Source organism: Abramis brama (genome assembly GCF_963993115.1).
Source record: "Abramis brama genome assembly, chromosome: 3".
Taxonomy (NCBI): Eukaryota; Metazoa; Chordata; class Actinopteri; order Cypriniformes; family Leuciscidae; genus Abramis; species Abramis brama.
In genome coordinates, this window is record NC_139965.1 from 32,328,948 (window position 1) to 32,351,388 (window position 22,441).

At 36.1% G+C, this 22,441-nt stretch overlaps 2 protein-coding genes across 2 annotated transcripts in view; one reads left to right on the forward strand and one right to left on the reverse strand.

Annotated features, from left to right (window-relative positions):
* ube3c (ubiquitin protein ligase E3C) overlaps positions 1-13,403 on the reverse strand; it is a 35,173-nt gene extending 21,770 nt beyond the window's left edge. The window contains exons 1-14 of the mRNA XM_084108080.1: positions 13,280-13,403; positions 12,142-12,274; positions 11,881-11,934; positions 11,516-11,590; positions 11,258-11,404; positions 10,918-11,033; positions 10,630-10,787; positions 10,317-10,470; positions 7,654-7,874; positions 7,337-7,488; positions 7,052-7,239; positions 1,620-1,706; positions 1,362-1,519; positions 959-1,185 (exon numbers count right to left, since the gene is read on the reverse strand). Of these exons, the coding sequence (XP_083964206.1) occupies positions 959-1,185; positions 1,362-1,519; positions 1,620-1,706; positions 7,052-7,239; positions 7,337-7,488; positions 7,654-7,874; positions 10,317-10,470; positions 10,630-10,787; positions 10,918-11,033; positions 11,258-11,404; positions 11,516-11,590; positions 11,881-11,934; positions 12,142-12,207 (1,803 nt within the window). The 5' untranslated portion in view covers positions 12,208-12,274; positions 13,280-13,403. The remainder of the gene's footprint in view (positions 1-958; positions 1,186-1,361; positions 1,520-1,619; positions 1,707-7,051; positions 7,240-7,336; positions 7,489-7,653; positions 7,875-10,316; positions 10,471-10,629; positions 10,788-10,917; positions 11,034-11,257; positions 11,405-11,515; positions 11,591-11,880; positions 11,935-12,141; positions 12,275-13,279) is intronic.
* A 5,392-nt stretch (positions 13,404-18,795) lies between these two features.
* On the forward strand, positions 18,796-21,049 carry mnx1 (motor neuron and pancreas homeobox 1; the record flags this gene model as incomplete). The annotated part of the gene is made up of 3 exons (XM_084110413.1): positions 18,796-19,294; positions 20,391-20,551; positions 20,771-21,049. 3 exons carry the CDS (start codon positions 18,796-18,798, stop codon positions 21,047-21,049), a joined length of 939 nt encoding a protein of 312 aa, XP_083966539.1.
* Positions 21,050-22,441: the final 1,392 nt, after the last annotated feature.

Here is a 22,441-nt window from a genome sequence, read left to right on the forward strand (position 1 = left end):
ATCTGGGGGGTTTTTTTAGCAAATTTTTGTAAACGTATTGTGGAATCTGTATACTTGTGTGAGTATATAAAGCTTAGTATATGATGTAATCAATAGTGGACAAATCTATTGTTCTTTATGTTTTTTTAAACTGATTTGCTAAATGAAGAGTCTATACTAACAGTTGTGTGAACTGGATTAGATAGCAGTAATCATAGTTTGGAGAAATGTGTAATATCAGTACAAGAAAAAGATGGATGTCATTCATTCAAGGGGAACATCTTTTTTAAATGTAGATGTTACCAACATGTTCCTGGAGACACATATGTACTGAGATGTACTGTATAATCATAAATTCACATTATTTTATAATAAGAACAACACTAAGTTTAACTGTCAGTGTTGAAAAACTCTACAAATCTATTGAAAATAAGTTTAGTTAAATGAAAAGAAAAGTAGGTAAATGAGCTGTCAAAAGCAAGCAAGAGATCTGGTTAAACCACAAACAAATAATGAGGAAAAAGCTGAAACTTGACATGGGGATGGAAGTAAGAAAATGATGGAGAAAGATGAGGAAGAGGATGGAGATGGATAGAGTGAAGACAGCTGACTAATATCCTAATGCCGTTATTCAGCTCACTTAGTCTTGGCAAACAACCTATTAATTTCCCGAGTGAGTGGTCTTCCTGCCTGGCTGATCAGCACTGATGGCCATAACAGATGCTAAGACTATTCGCCTCATTAATTGTAAACCCATCTAATTAGGTCATCAAAGACGTTGTTAGGACTGCTAATACAGCGCCCGGTTAAAAGTAACGCACATCATCCACTGGAGGTATTATCACCGCTAATGAATGTAGTGCTAGTGAGAATCTTCTCAGTACTGGTTAAGTTTAATTCCTTTCAACTACAACACCTAATGGAAGTGAATTCTGCATTAACTAGGTAATACGAGAGTGTGAGAAATAGAGGAAATCACCTTAAAGAGCTGGACCCATCGTTTCTGTTGAGCTTGGATGCGCTGCTGTACTTGGCTGTTGGTTTTCACCCCGACACTACGGAACGCAGCTACATACTCCTCTTTGTGCTCTGTCTTAGTCTCAGGATAGGCCAGCTTAATGATTCCCAGACACGCGTCCCGCAAACACCGAGATAATGTCACCAACTCTGACAGAGAGAAGGGCATCATCGACGACTGGCTCTGACCTGCCCGAGCAATGAAAAAACATTTAGGAGTGTAATAGTATTAACAAGACCACAATAAAAAGAAGGCAAAAAAGAACAAAATGACCTGATCTGTTAAATACTTCAAAATATTTCTATACAGTTTTTTCTAGTTTTTTCTATTTCTAGTACATTTCTGCAGAAATAGGTATTATTACCATCTGCTGAGCTGCCAAAAAACTCGCTGTCATGCACAGAGATGAGTGAATGACTGAAGAGTGAACTGAAGAGATAGAAGAGAGGTATGATCCTGTTGGAGTCCTCCGGAGACATTGGAGAACCTCGGGACATCACCTGCAACAAGGGAACCATAGAGCTACACAAAAGAGACAGAGAATAAAGAGAAAAGAAAAATGGATTTGTTAATATTATATTCAAGAAATATGCATTAGAAAAGAACAATGTGGAAAACTCACCCTGTGATCATTTTAGTCTTCATAGATGTGATTAAAAACCAGAGGTGTCTAAGAAAGCGAGCATTGAAGGCTAAACTGTACAAAAGCCTAAAAAAAACACAGAATAAAGATTTTTAGACAAAGTACACCAGCTAAGAAGCTACCACTAAACATTATGTAGTCTAGGCTATATACACACACAATACCATTACTAAACAATTCACAGAATACCATTACTAAACAATTCACCAACACTTTAAGTCAAAGGTGCTACAGGAACTATGCTCATCTCTAAATGTTCAAATAAGCACATCTCCTGCCCATAAAACCTGAACTTCCCAAATTTCCAGCAGGACTCATAAAGTAGAAAAAAATATAAACAACCCAGTGAGCTGGAATTTCTAGTCTTTGTATGTGACCACAGGAAAGATTAAATGAGCCATTAAGCTTTATTTAGGTGAGGCACCTTCCATTAGTAAACTAGCAGTCTGCTTCAGGGTCGTAAACAGACCAGTGGTTCCTGTGGGGGCTCCATTTAAGTTAATGACGGCCAGAGAGACAATGTAGCACGGCTACAATTGCCTGACCGTAGAAACAGTGCTGCCATCACAAATTAGATACTGTGCTTAGGCCACCCAAATCATTAAACCTAACAGCCGTCACACCGGGGTGTGAGAAATCGCTCTGGTGGTTACTGCATGCTTGTTTTGTGTCAAGGGGTGAAAGAATAAATAAAGCATAATTGCAAGTAATTAAGGGAGAAAATAAGATTAAAGTTGGGGTAAGGTTAGGTAGGAATGTGTACGTGCACCTTACACACACACAAAGCACTAGTCTCCAATATGGTATATGTAAGGTGGCACTTCTACAATAAAATATCAAAACAACTACAGAACTCTCACTGAGAAATGGATGTAACTCTAGAACAAGCTGGCAGCCTTAGAGTAACTGGTCCAAAAATTCAAATTAAATCCATCAATACTGGGAAATAAGTAGACCAAATGTTAAAAAAGTGCAACTGACACACAAAGCAAAATGCTATCCGGTCTTTTCTAAATAAAATAAATAAATAAATATATCAGTTTATGATAAATTCAATCAAGGACCAAATAGAGTAAAGTGAGTTTACAAATTAAGCAGTTATCTCAGCATCACAGGTTCAAGGGAAATTAGGCAAGAACATTAAATTAAACGTTTTATTATTATTTATTGCTTACATGCTTCACAGAGCATGCACTGTAATTGACTGTAAAAAAATGACTGTAATTTTAACAGTAAAAGACTGAAAAACCCTGTTAATTCGTTAACAGCAAGTTCCCGTACTAAATGGAAGTAAAAATAACAAATTTATCTTATAATTTACAGTGAAAACAACTGTAAACTGACATTCCTAGAATTCCGTGTGTGACACTTCACATTTGATGGTTTTTAAATGTAATAATTATGTTTCTTCTTAGTTTTTATCTCATCAGTTACATTAGGGTTTTATGTTACATCTTATGTTGTTTAAAGAGTGTTTATTGCATTATTTTAGTGTTGTGTGTTACCATTAGGGTGTTTTGTGTTTGTGTTCATGACACTGTATGCAGCTTCTATATATTATTATTTAGCTCAGCTTGTGGAAAAGCCACTTGCGATGAACAATGATTCATCATGTGGTTTTCTCTTTACCACCAGTGTTATTATGGTGGATGTCAGTAAATGTAAAAAGAACAAGACAGATTTTAGTAGCATCGCATGACTGTTGGATTTACCGGTTCATTTTTTTTCTTCTAAATTACAGTTTTAAATTGTAAAATTTACTGGTTGTTCTGTAAATATGTTTGAAGTTTACTGTATGTTTACAGAATTATTCTGGAAAAACAGATTTGTAAACAGTGCGGTTTTTTTTACAGTGCGTGTTTGCCTGAAAAGTGAACAAAGCTATATGGCCTTACTGGACATCACACAAAAACCCAATTTCACTGACTATAGGGGGTTTAAAAAACAAACAAAAAATAGGTCTGCCAGCTACTACATATTTAAGTAAGATATGCAAGGATAATGAAGTTGCACTTGGAAATCTTGTATCTATTATTAACACGAAAAATGAGACTTTTCTTTATTTCGTCTTTCTGTTCTTTGCATCTAATCATTATTTAAAAACGCTATGAAGATAATTTTAAATTGTCAAACCAAATACAGCAGGCTTAACATTAATGAGACCTTTCCATGAACAGGAAGCAAGCACTCTATTTACACTAACAGTTTTTGATTCTTTAATGACCTGTTTAGAGTAAAATACAGCCATACTCTTCACTTTAAAATATGATAATGTTCAAAAGGCAACCAAGTTTGCACGCGCACTGGGTGCTTCTTTAAAGGTTGTAAATCAGGGACAGCTGTTATACCTCTTGTAAAACTATCCCATCCACTCCTGCAAGAATTAATCTTCCTAGGCCAGCTAATTATTTTGTACAGATATCCGATAATGATAAAGTAGTGAAGGCAGGATTTATGATAAAAGCCTTCTCTTCTCGACGAAGCTGTAAAATATAAAAATACCACCAAAAAAATATTCAGGGAAAAAAGGATGAGTAAAGAATATGAAAGAAAACAATGGAAATAAGCGGTTTATGTCATGTATGTAATTGGAACAGGCAAAACATGTTAAAGATGTCAGAGGAGCAAGATTAAGAAGGAAGCCTAAAGGGTCATTCAGAAACTTGAGTGTTGAGTCAAATGAGGATGCATGTTAGATTTTTTTCATATATTTTTGATTACTCTATATTTCCATAGAACAATTAATAATATTAAATAGTATTTAAAAGATAATTTTACTTTGTTTAAAATCCCATATGCAGTAATTTTAGCATATGAAAGCATCATTTTAATTAGACAATAATGTGCAAAATTATTAAATGTGTGTTAAACAGCCTAAACATGAAATCTATTTATCCAGAAGTTAAAAGTCCCCCTGTAGTCAATAATTTTGTACCTTAAAACTCATCTTTGATCACCAAAATGTCATATTTAAAAAAAAAAATCCTGTATATTTTTTTTATTCATGTCTTAAAATAGCTTGAATGTAACTCTACAACCTTGCTTTATTTAGTTTACACGGAGCCATTAATATGCACATGAGCCCAGCCTCCACTGGCTCATACAGGCTCGTCTACAAGACGATGTGTCAGAATGGTAATGCATTTTATGGATCGCTCTCTACAACATCGGACACATAACTGTAATTAATATGATTAGCCTTTTGCTTGACTACGTTATCAAACAGCTAATAATGTGTTGCTAATGTTACACAAACCATGTTCCCGTTCGTCACCTCAGAGTCCGACAGCTGCTTTCTAAAAATCAGCATCCTTAGAAACACTTTGAACAACTTAGAACATCAGTGGAGAAAGCCGTATAGTTCATCATAATATTGTAATATACATCATATACATAATTCACCCGCTATACTGATAAATCTACCTGATTTTTCATATCAACAGAAAAGTATACCGGGATAACCTGGCTTCTCTTGAGACTCCCCTGCTTCAGAGCATAGTTAATGATATGCTAAAGCCTGCCCACACATTGACGTGATTGGTTACAACAAGGTAGTTTGTGACATAAGAAACTGTCTTTTTTTCGCTACAGTTTTAAGGAGAAAATACTCAGCAATGGTGTTAACTTATGAATTTGCACATGGTTTGTCTTAAAGCATATTAAAAAACAGCACATAGAAATATAAACAACATATAACAAAAAATATTTTAACCACAGAGGGTCTTTAAACAATGTTAATTTAAACATTGCAAATATTAACAAAAGAAAATGTGAAAATGTAAAAATAAAAATAGAAAAAAAGAAGTGACTTTTTTTCAGCATATGCAAGATGGATCATTAACATTTTTTCTAAGATATGAAAGGCTTGTGAATGCTGCCTCCTTAAAGGAGTAGTTCACTTTAAAATGAAAATTACCTCATGATTTACTCACCCTCAAGCCATCCTAGGTGTATATGGCATTCTTCTTTCAGACGAATACAATCGGAGTTATATTAATAAACACCCTGACGCTTCCAGGCTTGATAATGGCAGTGGATTGCAACCATCAGTTTGAAGCTCGAAAAAAAGTGAATCCATCCATCATAAAAGAACTCCACACGGCTCCAGGGGGTTAATGAATCAAAGTCTTCTGAAGCAAAGCGATGAATTTGTGTATGAAAAATATTCATATTTAAAACTTTATAAAGTAAAATAAATAGCTTCCGGCCAAACAAACATACGGATTCCACTTAAGTGTAAAGCACAACTTATGCGAGTAATGCGACGTACTGCTGATATTTACACTACTTCTGACGTCACAAGTTGCGTAACTTGCGCTTTAGGCGCAAGTAGACTGCGAATGGCCGTTTGGCCGGAAGCTATTTATTTTACTTTATAAAGTTTTAAATATGAATATTTCTCATACACAAACTTTATTAACCCCCCTTTATTAACCCCCCGGAGCCATGTGGAGTTCTTTTATGATGGATGAATTCACTTTTTCGAGCTTCAAACTGATGGTTGCAATCCACTGCAGGGTGTCAGGGTGTTTATTAATATAACTCCGATTGTATTCGTCTGAAAGAAAAAAGTCACATCATACACCTAGGATGGCTTGAGGGTGAGCAAATCATGGGTCAATTTTCATTTTAAAGTGAACTACTACTCTAATTGTGAAGACAATTTTCTGACAAGATTTTAAAACCAATACTGAGAACATAAAAGGTATAGGCCAGGGTTCTTAGCTTAATACACTACGAGAAATGATTTAGCGAGATTAAACACATGACATGTGTTGAGGTTCTGATTAGCTGATTGACACTGGCTTTACCAATCAAATATGTCCCTCTCCCTCATTAAACTAGACGTTCTTCTCTTCCCTGTCTTTCATACCACCTCTCTCCATCACTTTCTTTTTTTCTCAAGTTCTGCTGAAATCCTGTTCTCATTTTGTCAATATAGCAGAACCAGAAGTAGAAAAAAGCAAAGGTAATTGAGAGGAGAGCTCATTAAACTAATTGATGAGTGACAGCAACTAAAACTGCCCTGGTAATAGAAAAAACACAGCAAGATGAGACTTAACCGTCTGACTGCTTCATTAGAGATTTTACTGTTTTCTGTTTTTAAAAACCAGCAGAAAAACAGAGTCACAGACTTGAGGACAGTTTGATGTTTGGGAATCTTTTATATACTACTATAAAAGTGCATCCCAATCCTATCCGACTCCGATCTACAGCACTTTCTTGACTGCATCTCTTTTTATCAATTAGAGAGGTACAGCATGATTAACTTATCTTGCAATGAGAGTGTGATAGAGCACAAGTGTGCACTGTGCAGTACATCTAGTTCTATTGGTTATCCTTAATGTTGTGTTGCACAAAATGCTAGGTGATTCATTTTGTTTGCATGCGTGTCTGTGATGTGATCTGACCTGACTCTGGGCACCATCATACGGTGCTGCACCATCAACGTGTGACAGATGGAAGCCATCATGGTGAAGATGTCTTCACTTGCAGAGTCTCTCCACACTAATGTTAGCAGAGCATTAGTCTGCTGCTTGGTGTCCAACTTCTGTACACATTCCTCTGTTATGTAATACACAGAAATCCAACTCCCATCCTTTTGAAAAAGAAACAGGATTATATCCACCTGTTGTATGCTACTCTCTGAATATTTTCTTCTGTGCAAAGATTTGGATAAGAGATAATGTGTGTACCTGCGCAGCAAGAGGCTGTACAGTCATTTCTTCCTCATCTTCTGAATCACTGTTGATGTCAGCTCTCCTGTTGCACTCTGTCACTGGCAACAATGGCAACAGAGTCTGTAGAGCGTTTAAGTACAACAGCAACCCTTCCTCTGAGAGTGAACCTATACAAATAAAACAGACAAAATACTCAAACCTGATTCCCTAAATATACTCTCAAAAATATCTAAAAAAAGAATTGCAAATCGATTTCTAAAGGAGTCACCTTTTAAGCACACGTTATACTAGTCATGCAGTGCAGTTTTATCTTTCTTACACACTCTACTTACCCAGTCCTGATTCTCCAACTGACAGCACAAAGTAAAAGAGCCAAGGAGCCTGAGCTCTGGCCTGGGCAGAGGAGGCTATGGTGGCCTGGAGTGACCAAAGGAAGTTCTGAAATGGGAAAGCTAGTTTTGGATCTGCCAAAGCTGGCACGAAGAAATGATAGATTTGTTCAGTGAAAGGCGCTGAGATGAACTCCTCAGTGAAGGCTGTAAAAACAAACTGCCTGTGAATGAGAAGAGAGAAAATTTGGTGAATTTAATACTCTATTGACTAAAATGTACTGTAACTGTAGCTAATGTTTTAGCCTGCAGTAAGTACTTCAACTTTCATATTTTCTAAATAATCACAATATAGATCCACTTCAATACTAACATACATTTACACACACTTTTGGCCATTTGTGTATCTATGAGACACGGTTAGCAATCACACTGCATGCGTACCGCACCCGAGCCCGACTGAACCGTGCTCTGGCCCACCTCTTCCAAGCGGGCCATGGATGGTTAAGCAAACAGCGCCTGGGCACGGTACGAAGCAATCAAACTAGTCAAATGAACCAGACTTTGGGGGTCAAACATGCTCGGGTACAGTTCAGATCGCCTAGAGTGACTACACCCTTACATATACAGTACCAGTCAAAAGTTTGGAAACATTTTTAATCTTTTTGAAAGAAGTCTCTTATGCTCATCAAGCCTGCACTTATTTGATCAAAAATACAGCAAAAACAACTTAAAATAATGGTTTTCTATTTTAAAATACTTTAAAATATAATTTATTTCTGTGATGGTAAAGCTGAATTTTTGGCATCATTATTCCAATCTTCAGTGTCACATGATCCTTCAGAAATCATTCTAATATGCTGATTATTATCAATGCTGGAAACAGTTGTGCTGCTTAATTTTATTTTTTTTTAACTTGTGATACTTTTTTCAGGATTCTTTGATGAATTAAAAAGAACAGCAATTATTTAAAATAGAAATATGTTTGTTATATCTGTTAAAATCGAAATTATTTGATCAAATAAATGCAGGCTTGGTGAACATAAGAGACTTCTTTAAAAAACATTAAAAATAGTAATTTCCAAACTTTTGACCGGTACTGCACAGAATACATATTTTTTCAAAGTAACAGTACAGTAATTAAGCAATTCTAAAGAATGTATTTTGCATTTGCTCTACAGTAAAGGCCCGTTCACACCAAGGACGATAACTATAAAGATAACGATAAAGATATAATTCTAAAAATCGTTCTCCATATTAAAGAATAACAGAGTTCACACCACAACTATAACGATAAAGATATGAGGAACGATATCGTTGGGATCACTTTCAGAACGATTTTTTTTCAGCTGTCAAACGATAAAACACTGACAGTCAATCAGAATCCATTCTAATTTAAAGGTCTCGCGCATTTAAAATGGGGCGCGCGCGCGCGTGCTTAGAATAAAAAGACCGTTATCGTTCGTTGGTGTGGACGCATATATAGTTATCTTTGTCTTTATCTTTATAGTTATCGTGCTTGGTGTGAACGGGCCTTCAGAGTTGTTAAAATAGAAGTGGCACCTCCACAATTAGTCAACCCACACTGAAATGAAATATAAGGTGACAATGTACACTATTGTTCAGAGGTTTGTGGTCAGTAAGATTTTTAATGTTTTTAAAAGATGTCTCTTATGCCAAGGCTGCATTTGTGTGATCAAAAATACAGAAATATTACAAATAGTAATTATAACATAGTTATAACTCTTTTTTATTTTCATTCATTTTAAAATGTAATTTATTCATGTGATGGCAAAGCTGAATTTTCAGCATCATTACTCCAGACTTCAGTGACACATGATCCTTCAGAAATCATTCTAATATGCTGATTTGCTGCTCAAGAAACATCTTATTATTGTCCATGTTTTTAAGGATTCTTTGATAAACAGAAAGTTCAAAAGAACAGCATTTGAAATCCATTGTAACATTATAAATGTCTTTGCTGTCACTTGATCAATTTAATGCATCCTTGCTATTAATTTCTTTTTTTTTTATCTTACGGACCCTAAACTTTTGAATGGTAGTGTACATTATTAACCCTAAAAATGTAAAGGAAAGAACAGATAAAAAAAGTGTCATTGTTAATTTCAATCAAAAGGTGATAACTCGAAACAACATCTGGCTGGTTTGTCTAGATACGTGCCTCTATGTATGAGTGTGTGTGTGTGTGTGTGTGTGTGTGTGTGTGTGTGTGTGTGAGAAAGAGAAAGAGAGAGGACAAACACAGGACTGTATGCACAAGCTTATACTCTCGCGCTCTTGTCGTTCTTCAGAGAGAAAAGAAAAGAAAACAGCACTGTTCGTCTCTCAGAGTGTTAGAATGGAGGGTAAATGTTGTGTAAACATTACATGTTGAGTGAATGAGTCTGTCTGCATTTTACTACTCTCTGTAAACAAAGCAGTGAGGGAATTACTGTCCATTGGTCCTCTGGAAGGATAAAGCTAACGGTCTGCAATAAGGGCAACCTTTTACTGGGTGGGACCCGTGCACCACACATACACCAAAACAAAGACATTCCTCGAACAGCTTAAATCAAATCCTCTCCAAAGCATATATAGTGTAAAAGGCTGTGAATAATTTGAACTAGTCAGATTTCTTTACAGTATGAACGCATGTAAGTGTGTACCTGGTATCTGGGGGGCAGGAACTGTATGTAAAGTGCAGAGGCTTGAGTGTGTGTTCCAGTAGCGTTTGTGCCAGCGGAATGGAAGGGGAATCACTATATTCTAGACTCGATGGCAACTTGTGATTCACTAAAACATACAGAGATCTGTAGTATCCTAAAAGACAGAAAGACATTGAAAATAATATGATTAAAGCAGATGCAAACTTTTGCTAAATTAAAAAGAGAATTCTGTGTACAGTCTCTTACTAAATATATTCATCTATTGCCTCAAAGTATGATTAAGACAAATCAAACATAGGGCAAAACTATGTACCTTTCTGTACCATATAGCACAAAATTTGCTCAATAAGTGCAGTGACATAGTTTTCATCCTGTAAAAAGGGCAAGTAGGTTCTCTCAGATGAAAACACCTCCAGCATCCGCATCGGGACTGTCACATTCAGACTGTTATCTTCACGTGCTTGCAATAACCTTAGAGAGACAGAGAAAATGCTTAGCGACCAACCAACAAGCAGATCTAAAGATTTTTACTATGCCAGAATTTTTTATTTTAGGGATGCTCCAACAAAAAACAGTATCTGGGGAACATCGTATGTTGTACCTGCAACAGTGTCCCAGCATCCTCTTGATCTGAAACAGGCAGCTCTGTCTTTCTGGCCCTGTCAGCAGCTTGACGAACTGAGCATGATGCTTTACCAAACTCTGACACATCCAGATCTACAACAGTTAAGACATTAACATCCTTAAATGCACATAAATCCAATGAAGGTTCTTGGATTCATTAAAGACAATGACACCATAGAACAAAGTTGTCCAACTTCTTTTTATTTTTCATCAATTCACATTAAAAAGGCAATTAACAAAAACAAAACGTCATTGACCCTCATATGATAACAAAAGCTTTTTAAACCAGCAATGCAGATCATATTTTTGGTTCTTACCATTCGGTTTCTGTCTTCACTTTGTCTGTAAAAAAAGAGAAGCTGGCGAACAAGTTGGCTGAGTATGGCACTGTCTGTAAGTTGAGGGCCAGAGCCTGACTGGCACTGACACACACAGTGGTCAAAGCAGCCCCTTTGAATGGCATACTATATGAAACAGAGAGAAAATTCATGAATTTAACAATCTGTCTATCAACTACAAGAACGGGTTCAAAGAAACCCATCCACACTTGTAGAGTTTAAAGTGATTCCACATACTTGCTGTTTTCGGTCTTGGTATCCCCTTATGTATGACTGAATGATGATTGAATTTTTTAGTCTTTTCCTCTCATCCTGTGCAAAATACAAAGATAAGTAAATAATCTTCTATTTGTTCATAACTGCAAGATTCACATTCTTATATCTGGCTCTAATCTAAAAAATAGACACACATAATGGGAATTTTGTGATACACCAAAAAGTATTTGGACACTCAAGACACACTTAAAAATGTATGAATGTCATTTCATTAGATAATAAAAGTCAAACCAAGCTTTTCTCAGAACTAAAATAAAGTTTTTGGTCCTATTTTCACAATAAAATGCTTTAAACATCTGTAAAATACCCTAATGGCGGATACTCACCTCTCTTTTCCTTCTTTCTTCCTGTGTTCGATGAAGAAGAGATGCTTTTTCCTCCTGAACAAAAAAAATGTGTTAGACATATCAAAATAGATCCAATATCAATATGGAACAACAATTACCAGATTTGTGTTGTCCATATGTGGAAATTATTTACACTAGTTTTGAATTAGCAAACAAATATTCACAAATATACAAAATGGTCAGTTTCAAAGTAATAATCATTGTAGAACTTACTTGGAAAGTAAGGAATGGAAAACTTACTTTTCTGCTAGCACCCCCAAGGGACACCTTGGGTGTTCTCCTGAAATCTCCCTCAAAACTGAACATGGTTACAATTTTCCCATTGAGCAGCAATCAATACAAGTATTCTGTGTGCAGTGCAACAAAGTGCAGTCTGAGCCGGCAAAACAGAGAAAACAAAAAATTATGAGATTGGAGTCTAGTCAATGAACTAGTCATAACGGAAACATTATCTCATAACAGAATTTATGTTTGCTTGTAACAATAAGCACCGGTAAAGATGGTGCTTAAACATATACCACTGTGAAATAAAGCAGGCTGTTATGATGAAGATATTTAAAGCAACTTTATCCCTGTGATAGATAACTGAGGAGGTGCAGAAGGTTACAGTGGGCGTGAATGGAAATTGTCACCCCGCTTTGAGCAGGTGCGATGATCAACACTAAATAGAGCTGTATAACACCAGCGTATCTCCAATCAGAAATGTCACAACATGACCGCTGAAATATTATTTCAAATTTATGTGCACATTATTGTACATGTGTACAAATATCTGTGTGTTCAACAATTGCCCTGCCACGCACCCTCATTTGAGCGAAACATGTTCAAGAAAAGGGTTGTTTCATAAGGAGACAAACACATTTGTTATGACTCAAGCCAGGCTAACGTTAGTTGGCTTGCTAACATAAAGAACCAGTAAAGAATCACTATATCAGACGTTCATCATAATTTACGAACGTGTTCTTTGAAGTTTTAAATATAAATGAGCATTCGCGCTGTGAAAGACACAGAGTTCTGGTATTTTCTTCAGTCGGATCCAATGAACTTCTCTGTTAGCCTCTTGGCTAAAGGTTCTTTGACTAGCTAGCTAATGACTCAGCAGCAGGTCAATTGTCTTTCACCTCGACAATTCCCAATTTCCCAGAAACGTACACGTATAACTGTATGTTATTTGGGGTCTGTCAACACTTAACGAGAATTAAGACAGTATTTTGGAAACATAAATGCTCTGCTCTGCTCTGATATGTTAGTTCAGCTTGACAGAAACTTCAGTCATATGTCGCTCTGATCGCTTCTAAAGTCACCTAGTGATTTCAGTGAGGTTTTACAGCTTTTTCTACTGATGAGTCGTGTTAGTAAATGAATGCGAATTGTTTACCTGGTTTTATTGAATGATCAGCCGAACCATACAGTTCAGCTACTGGAAATCAAAGAAAACAAAACCGAAATCGTTGCTCCTGCTCTACTAAACAAACACAACACAGAGAATCGCCCGCCCACTCAAAAGCACGGTGGAATGTGATTGGACAACACAACACTGGCTACCAAACGATTGGTTAAAAACGAGGTCAATCACGTGAAAAATGTCACAATTACTTCCTGGATGAATCCCAGCAATAAAAGGAAACCAGTTGCGGACGGTGAAAGGGATCTAATCTCCGATACGTTGAACTGGATCGTGTTTATATTACATATTCTTAAAAAAGTGTTATAAAAATACCTTTCTTTATTGGTTTCTTTGTAAGTGATGTAAATAATGAATTGGCAAACACATAGCAAAACAAAAAGCAACCATTTACATAAAGTTTTGAAACATTAAAATGCATAGTAGCCTACCTACACCCAAAATGTCTAACTCTTTTTATTATTTACTTACTTACTTACTTCTTTCTTCTGTGGAACAGATAAGATGTTTTGTTGTTATTGTTGTTGTTGTCCCTCTCCATAGAATGGAAGTCAACATTCTTTAAAATATATTTTATGTTCCACAGAAAAAAAGAAAGTCATGTATATTTGGAATGTGTGAGTAAATGATGACAGAATTCCAGTTTTATGGAGAAGAACTAACTTTGAAGCCAAATAACTTACTTTACTTACAAATACTCATCGGCACTTCACACACATCCCGCTAAATATTGCAGAATAGGTCTCACACTCATTGCTTGGCATCTGATTCTTGTTGGACAGCAGTAGCAAGACAGGAAACCACTCAGTTTCTCATATATGTTATAGAGGGATTTATGAGTTATTGATTGATCATATCCTGCCTTTTAGACCTGAAAAGGGTATAACGAGCCACTACAGCAAGTCTTCTGGAGCTGCTTCAGAATACAGAATGGGGGTCTCATCATCTCAAAAGGTCTCTAATTTTGAAAGATGTCAAAAAAGGGTCACACATTTACGTCAACTCCCTGAGTTATATGTCTCCATAACTCTTTGTTGAGTCTGGTTAATTGCTAAATTGTTCAAGAGTCCTTTCAGGACTTGTATTCTTAAGTAAAAAGTGTTGTTAAGCTATTCCCTGCATCCATTTATATAGCTCTATATATATATATATATATACGTATATATATATATATATATATATACATATATATATATATATATATATATATATATATATAATGAACACCGAATCACGCTGCCTTTAAATTTGTCTTAAATATAAACTACATATGCTTATGCTTACATAGTTCAAGTTACATGTACAATATTCTTTTAAACCCAGAATAGGCACTAAAAATATTCAAAACAAATGTGGGTTATAAATAATTAATTTATACAAACATTCACAGAGCAAATTTTATATCTGACTCCAAAGTACTTTTTATAAAACAATTGAATGTTCATCATTAAATCTGTTTATTAGGTATATGTGCTTTGTACTTTGCAGTCATTGTTTAAATGATAAAATTCCCTACAAAAACAAGACTGATCATTAATCAGTCAGTGAGACAAATGTAAAAGCTGAGCTTGAGAAACATTCATAAGAAAACAGGCAACTGTTTTCATTGACTAAAAGCTGTTTAGTTCTTGTGATGTTGGTTGATAATTGAAACATGCTAAGGCCAAATGCACCTCACTCCCCCCTTTTTTTGAAAAAGTAATGAAAAAGAGAGAAGGAAAAACATTACACCCTCCAATTAATTTGTGGTGGCCATGTGCTTTTCTGAAACACAATACAGCCATCACTGTGTCACATTTGCCTTACATTTAAAAAAAAAAAAAAAAAAAGTGGATATGTTTTGGGGAGGTCAGGTTTAGAAGACTTACAATAAGTAATGATATCTAAAGCAACATTGTAGCTTTTATTATTAGGCCTATTGTTTTTAAATCATGTAAGCCCAAGTGTGCAGATTCAAATCATTACAGTTTTACTTTGCAACAAAGTTGTTGTTTTTTTGTTGTTGTTGTTTTTACAAAACTGTTATCTCACCTGTCTACTTTATAGCCGAATATTAAATCATAAGCGTTGTTGTTGATTTAATAAATATCCTTTTAAAATATTTCCTCGGTTCTCAGCTTGTTTTGTGGGGCACTCGTTTTAATAAACAGCGAGATCTTTGACTCTTTGCTGTGCTTCTGACAGGTATGAAATGCATTCATTTGAATTAGCCTGACATCTGGTGACATCGTCAATCACGGGCTCGTGACACGGAGAGAGGGGACTCGTGGGTCATCTCGTTTAAAGCACATTTTAAATTACACCACTGACTGAATTGTGTGTGTTCATCACATTAGTGTAGTCTACCAGTATGCTCGGTTGAGTGACACCTGGCTTTCGGGCTTGTTCACAGTTTGGTCCAGTGAATCAAGGTATAGGCTAATCAGGGTTATCAAAGCAAACTGATAAAAACGCTAATTTCGATATAGCCAGAGCCAAGAAGGACTTGTTTAAAATGAATTCAAGTTCCATGTTCAGAATCATGAATCTATAAGCGCTGAAATTGGATTTCCTTTAATGATTTTTGATAGGCTACTGGTAGGGCCATTCGTTTTAAGTAACCGTTCCCTACAAATTAAATTGATAAAAAGATTATGGGCCCGAAATGTGTTTAAAAGCAGTGCTATACACATTTCATCACACTGCCCATTTGTGCCATTACAATCGAAAATATTTAGGCTATTGCAATAAAAGAGACAGTGGAGGTCCCGATAAATTGGCTTTTCATAATGAACACATTTACCATGGATAGGGCTAATTAATATATAAACTATTTCGATTTGTCATTGTGATATGTGTTCCACTTAATTGTGAAAGTAATTACCGAACGAATGAGCAGCTTTGAGGAGAGTCCCTGGTTTCAGGCCCTTCTATCTGAGGGTGCAATAATAATAATTTTACTCTCCCCTGATGTGATGAAAAAGAGCCATAAATCTCTCTGATCGCTGCAGGTCCATGGCTTCATATTTCACTGCTGCTTTAATAGAAATATTCATGCGATCCCTTAATGAAATTACAACTGATGGGAAGCAGACAAAGCGGCAAGACACAAGAACGTTTAACCGCGTTTAAAGACACAAGCACATTTGATTGGGAGGAATGTTGAAGACCTCAAATAGGAAGATTCCAGATAAACTCAAATAAAAATAAATGTGGTTATTGTTGCGTTGTAAATCACGTAAAACCATTTCTTTTTCGCAGTCCATGATCGTCTAAATAGGTTATACAGGCTATGCATTGCATTGCAGTTGAAGCAATTACACCTGAGGCTATATGAGTCCTATTATTTCAGAAATGGTGGGTAACTTCATCATTACGACACCCTGTTATTTTTCTCCTTTTGGTTCGTGACTTGTTGATTTCCCCTGAGCAAATAAACGCATGCGAGCAGTCTCGAGAGAGTGGTTAGCTGATGAATTGAGGAAAACTAATCCGCTTTATTGGTAGACAGGTTAAGGGCAACAGAGTGTCAATAATTCTCTCTCTGGCCTCTTTCTCCATTAGCTTAAAGAGGCTTATAAGAGCAACAGACCCCACAACAGGACACAGATCTTCCACACCCCATCCCATGTGCCCAGCTGCTTGAAGAAATATATAGGCTAGCTAATTTAGATTTTAAGAGCGAGATCCACCGTTTGCATTAGACATAAGAAAGCCATATAGGTCCCATCTTTTTTTCTTAATTTTTTCCTTTAAATTTTATCAAACTAACAAAGGTCTGATTTGCCAATGTTTATGCAGAATAAATAACCTACAAAATATATATGTACCAACATGTTACAATATTATCAGAAGTTAGCTGTCATGATAAATGTGACAGTTTGATTATAATAGTGTGGCACCTATACTTTGTAGCTTATTCGGCTATTTATTAAATATAGGTCTAATCTAACATTGAAATAACCTACACATTATCTTGTTGTTATGGATGCAAAGTTGCTAAAATATGTAAAAATCCAGAATAGGCTACAACAGAATAATGTAACTGTTATAATCACGTAGGCTAATTACGATTTTTTTTTACAGCATAAATAAAGACCAGCGCTATGTGTCACGCGGAAAAGTTGTCAAGGTTTTGAGTCAAAAGTCAAAATGTGTTTTCGCAGTGGTTATAGTTTTAAAAATGATCTTAAATTAAAATAATGTTGTGAATTTTAACATCTAATAGGCTATTTCTGTAGCTGTTTAGTAAACAAATAATCACAATAATGTCAAACCGAAACTGGCATATTTTTAGGCAGGGGTCAAATAAAATCAAGGTCGATTTCAAAAGAAAGTTTGACCTGTGTTCTCAGGACAAAGATATTTTATATATCATGTGGCGGGCAAGTTGTCACAAGTTTTAAATATTGTAAAATAATTTATTAAATTAAGGCTACATTTAAAAATCTATAGGCCTATTATTAAATGTATAATTTATTAAATATTTGTTGCTCAAAACACTTCTCCGATACCACATTTTCCCTAGGCAAATTATTTTACGTTTCATCATTGTTTTACTGCTTCAATCTTTGCAGAAAAATTATCATTGGCTGTTCAGAAATATTCACTGGAGTACAAAAAAGTGTGACAATGTTTGCCCTATATGGTTGGTGTGAGGACAGACTTTCCACAAATTTGTCCTCTTGTGATTCAGAATTAAACATATATTTAATATCAAATGCGTATAGACTAGCCTATATCCCACTTTTGTTATTAATTCATAGGCCTAGCCTTATCATCGAAGTAAAAAACAAAAACAACAACAACAAAAAACGCCCATAGTTTTTGCATGCCCATTCAGTTGCTCTGGTATTTGTCATTCTCTTTTTCAAACACATATAGCCTAGTCGTTATCTTTATAAGGATATAAACTATATTTGACTAAATTATCCACGTATTAACAGGATAGCCTACTAGGCTTCCACCAGTTTTAGCCATTTATTTAGACATCTTCGTTTATACTTAAGCTTTTTGCATCGAAAAAAAAAAAATCAGGCTATATCGTGATAATAAGCTACACTGTATTAAACTCTTTTTAAGGGATACAATGAAAATGTTTCTGTTCTGTAGGCTATCTGTAATTTGATAGCATGTTAATAATTGCGTTTTAATGCTTTCTTAAAACAATTAGTCTACAATTATGGATATAAAATAGTGTTGTGTCAACACAGTTTTTTGTTTTTTTTCACACACCCTTAACTTCCACGACGATACGAGAAAATTCTTATCTTTTGAGGACTATTGAATTTCTAAGCGCACCGTGAACAAGGTGAAATCACTGTCCAATCGGAAATCCACAAGGATGACGTGAATGACCAATCCACACCCTTTCGGGCAGCAGTTGACAAGTGCACTCCTGGCTTGCACACCTTGGCCAAGATCATAACTTTAAGGAGAGGAACGGTGACACTTGTGACAGCCTTGTAAAGTTGCGAACGACGCGTGAATCTGTTTGTGAGGTGGGCCAGATGGAGAAATCTAAAAACTTTCGAATCGACGCGCTTCTAGCTGTCGATCCACCAAAAGTGCAGACCTCGCCGCTGGCGCTGGTCACCTCCCTGCCCACATCTTCCATATCATCCTCCTCCGAAAGTGTCCAGGCGTCAGATTTGAACACGAACTCCGAAGCACTTCGGAACGAGACTCCTTCGCCCCCCAGGATATCATCTTGCGGCTTGATTCCTAAGCCGGGTTTCTTAAACTCTCCACATTCGGGCATGGTCGGACTACACCCTCAGAGCAGCGCCGGGATTCCTCCTCAAGCTCTCTACGGTCATCCAATGTACACATATTCAGCAGCAGCGCTCGGTCAGCACCCGGCGCTGTCGTACTCTTATCCGCATGGGTCGCACCATCATCATCATCCCAATGACCCCCTCAAACTCACCGCCAGCTCCTTTCAGCTCGATCACTGGCTGAGGGTCTCAACTGCGGGAATGATGCTGCCCAAAATGGCAGATTTCAGTGGTGAGTTCAATTTGAATTGCATGTGGATAAATATATAGTCTTAGGTAGGCTATAGGCTTTAGTTATTATTAGCCCATTATTATTATTATTATTATTATTTTCAAATTGTATCATGTAAGATTGCACAGAGCAACGGATAACAGTAGCTTGGTCTAACAAGCGCGTGCAGGGTCAGTAAAGCTGTTCTTTGACAGACTGAACGAGCACTCTCTTTCAAAGAGGGGCTAAAATGGACAGATAATGGACAGAGGGAAAGTGGCGGACGAGTGTGAAAACCACAGCCTGCCAACTGTGTACACTGCAGACACTGTCTCTCTGTTCCGCTGCTCGTCTGCAGATTTTCTCAAACCTCTCCCAAACAAATCAGACAGGGTGGAAATGTTACCAGATGTACTGACAATGCCGTGGCACATAGAGGCTATGTGTGATTGGGAATTGCTCTGGGGGCTTTTAAGAATGAGATCTCTTAACATTTCTTGCCGTACCATTGTATAAATTGCATTGTGTGTTAAAAAATCCGTTTTGAGTGCGCACTAACACTGCTGCTGGGCCTAAATAATAATAATAATAATTATATATATATATATATATATATATATATATATATATATATATATATATATATATGAGAAAAGAAGTCCTGCCCGTACCACTCTCAAAAAGAAATTATTTAACGGTTCAGTGCAGTAGCATTTTCATCAAATAGCCTAACAGTTTTTTTCTGGTTTTCTTTGGAGATTACGAAAATTGATGTTGATGTCTTGGTATTGCATTATAGTTTTGTGTATATCTGGGTTCTTTACAGCATCAGTTTGTAGGTGGTTTTCTTAATAAAATAAAAATAAAAAAACCTAGAGCAGGCTACAAAAAATATTTGCAGAACTTTATTTTATTTATTTGCAGAATGTTATTATGTTGTATAAACATGTAGCTAAATATGTGTTGGTTCTAATTGGAATAGTTCTGTTTTTAAAACAATATTTGCAACATAGTAGGCTAGCCTATAAACTTTTTAATTTATTTATTTATGCTGTTTTACGAAACATATGATGAAATATAGGCTAAATATGATGAATTATAAATTTTGTCATTCTAGGCCAGGCGCAGTCAAACTTACTCGGGAAGTGCAGAAGACCAAGAACCGCGTTCACAAGCCAGCAGCTCCTTGAACTTGAGCATCAGTTTAAGCTCAATAAATATCTATCGAGACCAAAACGCTTTGAAGTGGCTACATCTTTAATGCTAACAGAGACGCAGGTAATCTTCAGATTTTTTTTTTTTTTTTTACGCTTCGCCTGGAAAAACACTTCTGTAATGAAAAAAAAAATGTCTTGTGATAAATAATAGGCTATTAAATGTTTTTAATAAATAATAATATAAATCTGTTTAATTTAAATTTAAATTTAAATAAAAATGCCAAATTCGATTAGCTACTTAAGTGTTTACGAATGAGAAATGTCATGTTTTTATTTCCAGGTGAAAATCTGGTTTCAGAACAGGCGTATGAAATGGAAGCGCAGTAAAAAGGCTAAAGAACAGGCCGCTCAGGAGGCCGAGAAGAAAGGCAAAGGAAACCAGGACAAAATGGACGGATTAGAGAAGGACTTCCAGAAGGTAGATTCAGTGAAAAGTAACAGAATACGGGACTTTAGAGACAGTGACGACGAAGAAGGAGAAAATTACATGCTAAATTCATCTGATTGTTCCTCCGAGGATGAACGAACCAATGCCAGTGATATAAGTCCACAACCATGAGACTTCTTTTACAAAAAACACCCATAAAAGCTAAGTATGTGAAATGCATGTTATCATCTTGCAGTCATTATGGAAATGCTGAGGTGGACGCGTCCACATGAGCTGTTTGTATAGGCATCCCATTTACAAACATTGACTGGATACTTTCCTGAAGGTAGGCTATAGCCTGATGTATGGTTGCAGAGCATGTGGTAAAATCGCATCTCATCATAGTGAGTAGGCCTATCACTATCGGTAATAATAATTAGCATCATTAAAATAAGATGATCCTATTCGATAACCACTTATTATTATTTTCTGAACTCGAGTGGGATAAAAAAAATAATAATAATCTACAGCCAGAACCATATGTGATGTTTATTTTTATACAATGTATTTATAACGAAATTGCTTTTAAAATGCATGTTATTGTTTAGGCTTATCAGTTACACTTTGTGAATAAAATTATTTTTTGGTTTTGTAATTTTGGGGGGTGCCTTTTTTATTTGTAACAATGTTGAACTCTATATTCCATTACAAGCGTGAAGGAAAACCCTCCTCAACAAGGCTGGATGTGAAGCGGTCTCTGTCTCTTGTCAGTGGCATGGTCGGGTCATGGGAATCGCTGTTTATAGAGCTCTCATATCCGTGCAAATGTGCGAGTAAGCATACTCGAATATGGCCAAACATTTCTCACCACTGCAGCAATGGCCACCCAATAATGAACCTTTGAGACAAAGCCCATCCATCATCAGAGCACATCACAGGGACTATTCTAAGTGTCTTTTATATTTATGTTAGACTTTAAGTGAAGTGAAATTAGACTGACCTTTCCGCTGATTTTAGACACTTCATGTTATATCTATCCGGAAGTCTGTTTCTGTCATGTTCACAGAGTAATGTTCAAAATTAGCCTATAGTAGCTATTAGCTAAAGACAGAGCGATAGTACTTAGGAAGGATATGAAATGAAAATGATAAAGAAAGAGAGTATGCTGGATTACTCTACAGCACGACTATTTTAATGGTCTTTTCGGCAATCTAATTGAGGTCTATTTCGCATAAGTGCATTCCCTCCTTTATTAATAACGACATGCTTTATTGGGTAATAAACCCAGAGATCCATCTGGTCTTTGCCAAGGAGCTTCTTCGAATCAATTAGAGGACATTTAAATATAATCACTATCCACTCCTATCAGTCCAGGGCCACGAGAACTATACTCGGACACTGAATGTGATCTGAAATGCTTCTTGTTTTCATTTACTAAGCCACTTTCAGACACCTTCTCAGTGGAATAATATGCAGTGTATTCTGGTGAATCAATTCTCTGTGACAGACTCCCCTTTCATTACTCAAAAATAGCATTTACCTGCCCTATGATGTGACTGCAATGCATAGCAGAAACTAAAATCT